The following is a 13,121-nucleotide window of genomic DNA, read 5'->3' as shown; positions in this document are numbered from 1 at the left end:
GAACTACTACTATCAACGACACATTATCACACACTGCATGTGTTGTCTTGTTGAGTCACAGCCACATTCAGGTGTGCCACATCTTATATTAATGTACCACACATATCCTCTACCAAAAACAACACTTTTTGCAATATGACCACCTTCATGATAACCATTGTGAATGGTCATCTCATGATAGTTATGTACATTATGATACTGATATCACTACACAACATATGATTTTTATGTTCAAATTTTATCTATTTATCCTCACGCATTACTGCAGAAACATAGTATGTTTTATGTTAGGAAACTCAAAAGTTCTAAGTACACAGGCATGTACATTGTTATTACAACTATTTATGTTCACTTTCACACACACATTTTGGGTTAAGGAACTGATGCTGTTACGTACTCATAAATACAGAACATACAATAACTGTTTGTTCAATATTTACACATGTAAATGCAAAACTTATGTCATTGTTATATATAGTTGCCCCTGAAGGACATGTGTCACCTGAGAGGGAACAAGTGTCTTCACCTGGGTCAGCCAGCTCAACACACCTAGAAGGTGAGTGTATCAGTTGGTGGCCATATAATATGTGCTCTTCTATATGTTATGTTGTCATGTTCATTATTTGTTTTGCACATCTTCTTTAAATAGGATTACTTAGTGTCAGTGAAAATGAAGTGTAAGGCAACTTGTATTGTGTTAGTGATGTTAACTATCATGTAGGAGTTGTGAGTTTACAGCAAGTTTTCATTCACTCATATTTCATACTGAGTCCAAACATTATTCTTAAGTCAAGGTAGTTTTTAATGTGAGGTTATAAAACGTATGGAAACATGTTAGTTGTTTCTTTTGACACAGTAGAATTACATAGTAACACAGCAGAGATTAACATGCCATTTAATAATGTGTACATTTATTTGTAGAACATGATGAAGAGGATTATGATGATGATGATGATGATGATGATGATGATGATGATGCCGCCGCCGCCGCCATAGACACACAAATACAAGCAAGTGACCATGAAGAGGTTCCAATTGAAACTGTTTTACCGCCAAAACGTCCAGCAAATACCACATATGATGCAATTGTAGCTTCTGAGGGAAAAATTGTGGAAGCAGAAAATCGTCGCCATTCTGACCTGATGACAGTGCTGGAAAGGATGATTGCACTGCAGGAAGAAACAGTTTCACAATTGGCACATCTCCACAGAGTCTTCATTGAAGTGCCTAAACAGTTGCAAAAAATCAACACCTCATTCGAAGCATTAGTTGTTCAGCAAACACAAGCTAATTACTGGAGAATGACTAATGTACCACAATTCAACACCTCACAGGCAGGATCTGTTCATGCAGGTCAGTTTTCACCACATTCATCTGATATTCATTCACCAGGCCCAAATGTTACCGGTCAAGTAGCAGACATTGCTGTGCAGGTTCCTGATGACATCCTACCGCTGCCATCTGTACAAATTCAGCAGCAGACACCTACAAAGGAGGCGACAAAAACAAAACAAGACACACATGAAACAGACCAACCATCACTTGTGCAGTGTCTACCAACTTGCTCACATGTGTCAGTGGGCACAAGCCCTGTCCGTGAACAGTCACTACCCAAAAGCCCTGTAGGTGAGTCACTGCCCAAAAGCCCTGTAGGTGAATCGCTGCCCAAAAGCCCTGTAGGTGAATCACTGCCCAAAAGCCCTGTAGGTGAATCACTGCCCAAAAGCCCTGTAGGTGAGTCACTGGCCACAAGCCCTGTAGGTGAGTCACTGGCCACAAGCCCTGTAGGTGAACAGTCACTACCCAAAAGCCCTGTAGGTGAGTCACTGCCCAAAAGCCCTGTAGGTGAATCACTGCCCAAAAGCCCTGTAGGTGAGTCACTGGCCACAAGCCCTGCCCGTGAAGTGCCAGAGGCCACTCAAAGTGGCTCTGTTGTGCCTAAAGTTGGTGGCAAAAGAAAAAGGAAAATTCAAGAGACAACAAGCAGGCCTGTTACTCGCTCGCAAAAGGAACAAAAAAAATAAATGTTATAATTCACAAAATATGTCTTTGGCCTTGTTTTGTTGACTTCAGATTATCTAATTACTATTGTATAGAGACATACAAGCAATGGGGGAGCGTGGGATTAGAAAAACATTTGACAATAAAAAACAATAAAATACAATAAAATTAATGTGGTTACAACAATATTGCTGGGGGTTGGTGAAAATATTAAATACACTTACACGGCCATGTGCAAGCGGACACGGTAATGTGGTTTCTTTAAGCAATTCCAGTCACTCCCAACAACAGGTAATGGTGGTTTAGAGGGTTTTGAAATAAATATATAAATATATCTGTACTCACACGGCCATGTGTGAGTCCTTGCAGGAAATTGGTAACTTTAGGGTTAAATTAACCCATCTGCATCTCCCCCCAGTGTAGACTCTTCTTTGTTTGCAACCAACGTGGGATTCTAACTCCAGTCTTGGGCATCAGATGGGGACTCTCCCCAGTGGTGGTAGTAGGGGGGGGGAGTAGGTAGAGAAAGTGAGGCACGTTGTCAGTGGGGTTTAAAACACATTTATTAGTTTTAAAAGCAATTGGTACAACAAGACTCACATACATACATAGTGGTTGGACCCCTGGCCTCCTCGTGCAGTCCAGGATACAGTTTAAGCAGCCGTTATTGCCAATCACGCGTCCGTGATGCAGGAGGAAAAAAAAACAAAACTTTTTCTCCTTATCTGCAATGGCTGCCTGGTTGATCCGGCTACGGGAGCCACGTTGGGCCAAATTCAGCAGGAACTTTAGAGCTACGCGTTTCGTCGAATCATCGACTTCCTCAGGCTCATATTCTGACGTGGAGGGGGTCTCTGAGTTTTATAAACCCCCTGTGTAATCAAAGTCTAATTGGGGCGGGCTGTGTTTAATAAAGCCCTAATTACAAAGTTTTTTTTTTTTTTTTTTTTTTTATAAACGAGATTTACATAATTTATGTTCTGTAATCACACTGTCTTGCCTTTTAGAATTGGTTTAAGTTAAAACATTCTTGTATACTTAAATTAATATCCCTAACCATCAGGGGTTAATAGATGACTGCAATAAAATACATACTTGTTGATTATTTAATGAGATAATTTTATCAGAGTATTGTCAAATTTATTTGTAAACTTCACACACATTTAAACAATTTTATACAAATTCTACTAAAATTAAAATTCACAGGTATTTTGGTTTTAAGACCTCCAATGGGGTCCATCTAATCATATGTCAGAATTGGTCATCTGGTGATAATAGTTCAAAGTGTACTTGCTCCTTGAACCTGAACATTTAGATAAAAAATTCTTACCATGTAGATTTATAAACACATATAAATTAGTTAGAACATTTTGGCTATCAAAAGTGCCCAAATCCTTTAATATAAAAAGTAAATTACCCATCCCCGTCAGGGTTATACATTGGTTAAAAAACAATTATAAATGGATCATACGCAATATGTTCCATTTTAAAAATTAATCACTTTTGTAATAGTCGCACAAAATATTATTATCATTCTAAATCTAAAAGCTATGAACTAAAAATCTAAAAACAAGACTGACAACTAAAAACTAAAACTAAAAAGGGAACTGACGCTGGACAAAGAAAATCTAGGGAACTAAAGGGAGCTGTAACAGAATGGAACTGTAAATGAATGGAACTGTAAAAGAAGAAGGGGAGAGGGGAAATACAATCAAACCCACATCTAATCCAATTTTCTTATGGTTCTAGATAGGGGTAAAAAGTTCCTCCCTCATAACTCTATATAGTTTAATGAATGCCTCAGTAGCCCAGTAAAATTTAATTTAATTTATTCAATTGAAAGCGGCGATATCGAGGTCGACGTTGAGGCCTGAGGGGGACATGGATTTCAAACGGTATATCCAAAACGTCTCCCTCTGCCGTAAACGTCTCAATCTATCACCCCCCCTCCAATTCTCAGGGACCACTTCTAATCCCCTATAAAGTAGTCCTGAGGGGTCCCCCCCATGTTTCTGGATAAAATGAAGGGGCACACTATGGGTGGTCATTCCCCTTCTTATATTGCCCAAGTGTTCCAGTATGCGGGTCCTAAGACTTCTTATGGTCCGGCCCACATACTGGAGTCCACATGGGCATTGGAGCATATATACCACGTATTTGGTTTTGCATGTGATGAATTGTTTGGTCTTGAACCCCTCGTTTGTAACATTTGAGCTGAATTCTATTTTATCAGTCATCGCATGCTTACAGGCCTTGCATTCAAAACACTTAAAAAACCCCATCGGTTTAGGTAACCAGTTATTGTTTTTAATCTCAGTTTCCTTCCTGTATACGCTGGGCACTAATTTGTTTTTAATGTTCTCCGCCCTTCTGAAGATAACACGGGGTGTTTCTGGCAGATAGTCTTTTAATAGTGTATCTTTGCACAGCACGTGCCAATGTTTCATTAAAATCTTTTTAATATTATGGGCCTCGTTGTTATATCTTGTTATGAATGGAACGATGTTATTGGTGGTGTCTCTTTTTTGCTTGGGTACCATCAGTTCTTCTTTATTTAAATTCAGAGCTCTCATATGTGCTTCTGCAATTAAATCCTGTTTATACTGCCTTTCTTCGAATCTGGTTTCCAGAACTCCTGCTTGTTCTCTATATATCTCAACCTCTGAGCAGTTCCGTCTAATTCGTCTGAATTGTCCGAACGGAATATTCTTTAGCCATTTTTGATGGTGGCAACTGCTGTTTAGTAAAAAGTTATTAGCATCAACTTCCTTAAAATAGGTCTTGGTTTTGAGAATATTCTTCTCAATGTAGATGGTTAGGTCAAGGAAGTTGATGCTCTCTGTACTCATCTCTGATGTGAAACTCAGATTAACCTCATTGTTATTAATATAGGTCAAGAAGAGTTTAAGATTTTCCTCGCTCCCCTGCCAAATGATGAGCACATCATCGATGTATCTCTTCCAGAGGACCAGGTTTGCTCCGTATGGGTTTTCCGACCAGATGTTGGTCTCTTCCCAATGTGCCATGAAGGTGTTGGCATAGCTTGGAGCAAACCTGGTCCCCATAGCGGTCCCGCATTTTTGCAAGAACATGGACCCATCAAACCAAAATAGGTTATGAGACAGAATAAACCTTATTCCATCTAGTAGAAAACATTTTTGTTCCTGTGGGACTGATGGGTCTTTCTCCAGCGTAAATGCCACCGCTGCACACCCATCCTCATGCCGTATTGATGTGTACAAAGACGTCACATCACAGGTCACTAATATGTAGTCTTCTTGCCACTTAATTGTTGATAGTATGTTTAGGACTTCTAAAGTGTCCTTTAGATAGGCTTTTGCGCTAGTCGCGTACTTCTGTAAGTATATGTCAACATATTCAGAGAAGTTCTGTGTCAGAGACCCGATACCCGATATAATGGGTCTACCTGGGGGTCTCTGACGGTTTTTGTGGATCTTGGGTAAAAAGTAGAACACTGGTTTTACTGGTTCAGATTTGAAAAGATAGTTGAACTCCTTTTCACCCAAGATCCCTACGTCCCTTGCTTCACTCAAAATCTGTTTTAGTTCCTCCTGGTATGCCTTTGAAGGATCTTGTGTCAACCTCTCGTAGGTTGTCTCATCACCTAGAATACGGAGACACTCAAAGAGGTAATAACTGGTGTCCATAATAACGACACCACCCCCTTTGTCTGTTGATTTAATTGTAATGCTAGTGTCTTCGCTGAGTGTTTTTAGAGCTTGCTTTTCCTCCTTTGTTAAATTTTCTCTATGCTTACCCTTTTTGGATGCAAGTTTTTCAAAATCGTCCATAACAAGTTTGTTAAACACCTCCAGATATTGCCCTTTGCAATGGGCTGGATAGAAGTTCGATTTATTCTTAAGGTTAGAGTGTATGAACACATCCTTGGGGGTAGCTACAATTTCTGATTCCTTCGTTGATTGATCTTGGCTACACCCTGGGGTACTTTTATTTATAAAAAATCTTTTTATCGTTAATTGCCGTAAATATTTTTGTGCATCGATAAAAAGATCGAAGCCACTAGGCCCCCGTGTAGGCGCAAAATTAAGTCCCTTCGCGAGTACCTGTGTTTGCACTTTGTCTAATGTTTTTGAACTTAAGTTAAAAACACCTTTTAGCGTGCTGCTTTCTTGCTCCCTACATTTTCTTCTTCCTCTCTTCCCTCTCTGTCTCTTTTCCTTCCTTTCCCTTCCGGTGTCTCCGGTACCCCTGGGTCGTCCAGGCAAGAGAACCTGTTTTTTATCTCCACTGTTCCCTGTGGTGCCTGTTCTAAAAAAGAAACCCCAGCTCTGGGGCCTTCTGTGCGTTCCCAAATAGGGTTACTGGGTTCCTCATATTTGGTTCTCATTTCCCTGTGATCTCTTTCTTCTCTCCTATTCTCATACCTTTCCCTCGACAGTACCTCTCTGGAACGTCTTGGTGATCTTTCTCTCCTCGGTGAACGATCCCGCCTTACTGAACGGTCTCGCCTTGGGGAACGTTCCCATCTATAGCTACGGTCATCTCTGGTATACCTGTTATCTCTGTTATATGAATAATGGTCGCCTCCTCCCCTGCTATAGTAATTGGGATATCTTCTTTCTGTCCCCCCTGTGTGATCTTTATCATACCTTGAGGAACCCCCTTTTTTGTAGGTGTTCGCGGGATATTTCTCCCTCCGTCTATCTTCATGCTGATACCTAGACGTGGGTTTTTTATCATGAACATTCCCGCTACTATCTCCTGTTATGTCTTTTCTAGGTTTTATAGTTACAGGTTTGGCGGGACTTTTGTTAGTATCTAGAGGTTTAGGGGGTACTTTTTTGTCTCTACCTAACGTTGAGTTACTTCTATCCCTCTTATTCGGTTCCCTTGTCATCGATTTATCCCATTTTCTTTGCTTTCCCTCCTTGTAATCCTCCTCGTCCCTTGCAAATTTTTTATTTTTATTTATAAGGACACTTCTTTCTAATGAATCCAATTCTGCGGAGAGTTTACTATTCAGGGTATTAAAGCTGGGACAATTCATAAGGGGCTCCAAAACGGCCTTAATCTGATTTATTTCTTTGTCTAACCTTTCCAGAGTTAACTCATGATGGGATATGAGCAACTTCATTAACTCTATACTGCAAGTGTCTTGTATTTTCTCCCACATGCAGGCATACTCTATTTCTGTGAGTTCAAATGAGGAAGGTTTAGAGACTCTGAGACCTCTAGGGATCCTTGCAACCCTTAAATATTCTTCTAGATATGTTTTATCCAGAAGGATACGTACTTCTTTTTTCATTATTTTATCTAATTTCTCGAATTCAGCTTTAACTATGTCAGACGTATTTCCCCTCTCCCCTTCTTCTTTTACAGTTCCATTCATTTACAGTTCCATTCTGTTACAGCTCCCTTTAGTTCCCTAGATTTTCTTTGTCCAGCGTCAGTTCCCTTTTTAGTTTTAGTTTTTAGTTGTCAGTCTTGTTTTTAGATTTTTAGTTCATAGCTTTTAGATTTAGAATGATAATAATATTTTGTGCGACTATTACAAAAGTGATTAATTTTTATAATGGAACATATTGCGTATGATCCATTTATAATTGTTTTTTAACCAATGTATAACCCTGACGGGGATGGGTAATTTACTTTTTATATTAAAGGATTTGGGCACTTTTGATAGCCAAAATGTTCTAACTAATTTATATGTGTTTATAAATCTACATGGTAAGAATTTTTTATCTAAATGTTCAGGTTCAAGGAGCAAGTACACTTTGAACTATTATCACCAGATGACCAATTCTGACATATGATTAGATGGACCCCATTGGAGGTCTTAAAACCAAAATACCTGTGAATTTTAATTTTAGTAGAATTTGTATAAAATTGTTTAAATGTGTGTGAAGTTTACAAATAAATTTGACAATACTCTGATAAAATTATCTCATTAAATAATAAACAAGTATGTATTTTATTGCAGTCATCTATTAACCCCTGATGGTTAGGGATATTAATTTAAGTATACAAGAATGTTTTAACTTAAACCAATTCTAAAAGGCAAGACAGTGTGATTACAGAACATAAATTATGTAAATCTCGTTTATAAAAAAAAAACAAAAAAAAAAAAAACAAAAAAAAAAAAACTTTGTAATTAGGGCTTTATTAAACACAGCCCGCCCCAATTAGACTTTGATTACACAGGGGGTTTATAAAACTCAGAGACCCCCTCCACGTCAGAATATGAGCCTGAGGAAGTCGATGATTCGACGAAACGCGTAGCTCTAAAGTTCCTGCTGAATTTGGCCCAACGTGGCTCCCGTAGCCGGATCAACCAGGCAGCCATTGCAGATAAGGAGAAAAAGTTTTTGTTTTTTTTCCTCCTGCATCACGGACGCGTGATTGGCAATAACGGCTGCTTAAACTGTATCCTGGACTGCACGAGGAGGCCAGGGGTCCAACCACTATGTATGTATGTGAGTCTTGTTGTACCAATTGCTTTTAAAACTAATAAATGTGTTTTAAACCCCACTGACAACGTGCCTCACTTTCTCTACCTACTCCCCCCCCCTACTACCACCACTGGGGAGAGTCCCCATCTGATGCCCAAGACTGGAGTTAGAATCCCACGTTGGTTGCAAACAAAGAAGAGTCTACACTGGGGGGAGATGCAGATGGGTTAATTTAACCCCAAAGTTACCAATTTCCTGCAAGGACTCACACATGGCCGTGTGAGTACAGATATATTTATATATTTATTTCAAAACCCTCTAAACCACCATTACCTGTTGTTGGGAGTGACTGGAATTGCTTAAAGAAACCACATTACCGTGTCCGCTTGCACATGGCCGTGTAAGTGTCTTTAATATTTTCACCAACCCCCAGCAATATTGTTGTAACCACATTAATTTTATTGTATTTTATTGTTTTTTATTGTCAAATGTTTTTCTAATCCCACGCTCCCCCATTGCTTGTATGTCTCTATATCTTTAAAAGGGTTCCGGATTAACCCTTCCCTGGGGTTGCAGCAGAGGGGAACTCCATGCTGGCTCAAAGCATCTGTCATAGAGCCGTGGTCTAACTTACTGCCACATTGTAAGCACACCTCATATATTAAGCTTAAGGTAAGCGCCAGGTTTTTTCCTATTGTCTCTTAATTACTATTGTATGTATGCTGAAGACTGTGTTGTTTCCAAACTTTCAAGTATGTTCTTGTACACGTGAAGATTTGGAAATGTTAACACTCCTAATTAATGAATAGTGTTATAAATATTTATGTTTTAATCGTCTGTTCAGTAATGGTCCACCAGGAGCCAGTTGCTAAGTTTAGAGAAGCTGCCATTGACTTTGCAGCAAAACATTGCATTTGGGTGTGTTAATTGATGTAATCATTGCATGTGCATATTATTTTCATGCAATTATAAAAGCACCTATTTAACTGCAAACATCTTTCTTGTACGTGTACAGCAGGATTTTGTGTTAAATATTACTTACCTTTGGTGGCCATTGTAATGTTGTCCTTTAATCATTTATGTGTTCTTGTTTCAAGAACATCTCTGAATTTATACTAAAATATATGTAGTATGTATTGATATATGCACACACACACACACAGACACACACTGTGTGTGTGTGTGTGTGTGTGTGTGTGTGTATATATAGTACTATCTAAACTGGTATAGATGTATTTACAAAAAACATACACTTCATGCTTCCTTGTGAAAACACAGTATTTTAATAATACAGGCCTAATGTTTGACAACTATACTAAGTGTGAGCCTCTAACATTATTGGGTGCAAACAAATGTTTATTACTTAATTCACTCATGTTTATCACCATTTAAATAGGTTTCATACAAGGCCTACTTACTGCCATCAATATGTTGTGTGTACTCCTGCAATATAAAAAATAAAATAATTTTTTATATATATATATATATATATATATATACATATATATATACATATATACATATATATATATATATATACACACACACACACACACTATACATATAGTACAATATACACTTTATATATATATATATATATATATATTTTTTTTTTTTTTTTATGAGAGAGATATATTTATATATATATAGATACACACGTATTTAAACTCATGCAGACAGGTAGTTAACCAGAATTTCAAATACACACAGAAATGTATGTGGGAAAAAAACATTTCATTTTGCAGGTGTGTGTATTTACTGATATGGCTGTCTAAGCACTATTTTCACACAGTGCTCTTTGTTATTTTTCTAGAAAACTCAATGTTACTGAAATAAAAGTGTAGGAATGTTTTCACAAACGAGATAAAAAAATGATACATGTTTTTCCCACATTCGCCTATCACTAACCACTAAAGTTAAACCAATTAAAAGGACACATCCAATTGGCGTTTGAAATAAGGAGTAAAAGTAGTTACTTTTGTTGACCTTGAAAACGAAATACAGGAATTTGTTAGCCATTGAGCATAATCATTTTGATGAGCAAAGAACACAGAACTGCACACATCTTTTGTGCTACTCTGACATGGCTGATGAATTCGTTAACCATATGAATCCCCTCTTAGGTTATAAGTACATGGTTTCAGAAGCAATTTTGAACAGTCGCGGACACAAAGCAAGCACACGCCAAATCTATGATTTGATTCGAGCTAAATATCCTTATTACCAAGACCGTAGGCATGCGCGGAATTTTAATTCCTCAATAAGATTCACTTTATCAACTAATGACTTTTTTGAACGTGTGCAGGATAAGCTAGAACACACCTATGGTTTCTGGAAGATTGCAAAGGAAAAGCATTTTACCCTGAAAGAGGGCACATATATTGTTGTGAAAGGCATATTTATTCCTAATGCCAATAGCAATGGATCCGCTACTACTGTTCCGTGTGAATCGATACCTGCTGCAATATCTGCACCCTCCATTCCTGAAACCCACATTGTACAACAACAAAAGTACTATGATTATGTACCAAGCCTTTCAGCTGAAAATGCATTGGAATGGGAACCCGAAGAAATGAACCTACCTCCCGACCAATTGTTTGAAGAAAGCAGTGGCGATTCCTATGAGCGCTTCATGGAGGAGATGTGTGTCATACTGGATTCAGCGGGTGGGTCAAGCGTGGATGAAAATGCCTTGCATTTCTGGAGCGAGAAGTTGCAGCCAGACGAAGAGTTAATTCTAGAAGAATGGTAAATATAACAACCGTTATGCGTTGACTGTGCGTTTAAATGGTTTTTTTTTTAACCACCATTTTCCCTTTCAATGCGTGGATACAGCGTAACATTGCAGACTGCATAACATGTAGCGATCACAAAGAAATTGTTGCCGAATACAATATAGTATAACCTGAAAGAGTAGTACACATTGCTGACGGAATAAATATACGTACTTTCCTATCCCTTTAACCATATTAGCAACATTTTAACATAACTCTAACACATACCTGTTTTGTTATCATGCAACATTTAAAAGCGGGTCCCCCACGTATGACGTGGGACCCTTGTCATGGCCCAAGGCGTCCTTAAAAAGGATTACGGATGTAAGTCCCGCCCCCAAGCGACGTGCGCGCCTCAAAGCCTATTGGCTGTCATGTTTTGTTATAGTAACGGTAACTGCAGTGTGTCATGTGTGCGGCTCAGTGTTTGTAGGCGTCAACTGGGCGTTAGCCGAATGTTAATTGAGTGGGAGGAGTGTTAGCGTGCGTTTCACGCTGGTTTAACATGACGTCACACGTATTGCATTTGCGCATTGTGTTATCGGCCGTCCTTTCTGTCCAAACACGTCTGTTTAAAAAGAATACAGATGTACTCGTTTAGAACGAATGTAGTTTCGTATTCATTGTATTTGAAATAAAGATTTTATGTTTAATGGTATTTCCAAGATGTATTGAACGCACAACGTACGCTTTGTTTTGCGCATGCGCTAACCGTTAGTGCAGCCAAGCGTGAAGTGCGTGCGCACACTAAGATGTGCGCGCACATTTTTCAGTATACAGGCAACGTTCACTTCATATACATAGTTATGCCTGCTACAAATTTAAAGAAACATTACATACTGATGTACACTTGTACTTCTAACATATAAGTGAGTGACGTGTGTATGTACACAATCATATAGAGCTGTGTAACGCGTTGTCACGGATACATATATAGTAAGGTGCCATATTTGACCATCATGTGTTTGCTGTATTTCAGAGATGTCAGGGAAGATACAATCGGATCAATGTATGATTTCAGAAGAGTCTACCTTTATATGAGATGATTGTGAGGAGGAGCCACCGACTACTATACTACATATGGAACTAATTTTATATTGCTTGCAGCGCTTATTAACAAACAATTAAAAATGTGATACCCTTATGACTATATTGCATAAGCACTTAATTAACATAATGATGTTGCAAAATAGTGCCTCATGAATTTTTATTGAGTGTTCTTTAATGACTACTATCATTTTATGGCATGGTGTGTTTTATATATAACAACCATTCCCACTCTGCTAACACATTTGTGTATTCTATTGTGTAATGGAACGTATGACTGTCGAAACTATGTAACAATAATAATAATAATAATAATAATTATAATATGAGCATGTTCATGTATAGCGCTGCTAGTTGTACACAGCGCTTTACAGACACATTTTTCAGGCTGAGGTCCCTGGCCCGTGGAACTTACAATTTATTTTTTGCCGCCTGAGGCACAGGGAGATAAAGTGACTTGCCCAAGGTCACAAGGAGCCGACACCGGGAATTGAACCAGACTCCCCTGCTTCAAACTCTCAGTGCCAGTGTGTGTCTTTACTCACTGAGCCACTCCTTCTCCCAATGTAAAGGACACTTACAACCAACTAGCCATTTATTGTTAAAAATCTCTTGTTACATGGGTATGTTGATAAAATGGTTTGGGACTGTAGCAAATAATGTTATTGGCCAGATGTTGTGGTCCCCTACAATGCATGATGTTCTGAATATGACATCAACATCATGTAATGAAGTACGTTTCTGTGTATATTTCATTAACCTAACTAACTATAGTTTACTGTGTTTATTAAACGTTATAAAAATACATAGTATAGTCAATATGATGATATAAGCTACCATAATAAAGCTGGTGTTATCATTTGTCGGT

General features: G+C 38.4%; 2 protein-coding genes across 8 annotated transcripts in view; one reads left to right on the top strand and one right to left on the bottom strand.

Moving 5' to 3' along the window:
- The window catches only part of LOC142483531 (uncharacterized), a 165,720-nt gene that overhangs the window by 31,058 nt on the left and 121,541 nt on the right, over positions 1–13,121 (bottom strand). The gene's annotated exons all lie outside the window — the stretch shown is intronic.
- On the top strand, positions 460–3,019 carry LOC142483528 (uncharacterized). The gene is made up of 3 exons (XM_075583529.1): positions 460–556; positions 922–1,734; positions 3,009–3,019. Exons 1-3 carry the CDS (start codon positions 460–462, stop codon positions 3,017–3,019), a joined length of 921 nt encoding a protein of 306 aa, XP_075439644.1.

The sequence above is a fragment of the Ascaphus truei genome, unplaced genomic scaffold (genome assembly GCF_040206685.1).
Source record: "Ascaphus truei isolate aAscTru1 unplaced genomic scaffold, aAscTru1.hap1 HAP1_SCAFFOLD_334, whole genome shotgun sequence".
Taxonomy (NCBI): Eukaryota; Metazoa; Chordata; class Amphibia; order Anura; family Ascaphidae; genus Ascaphus; species Ascaphus truei.
This window is presented reverse-complemented; position numbering and strand designations above follow the sequence as displayed.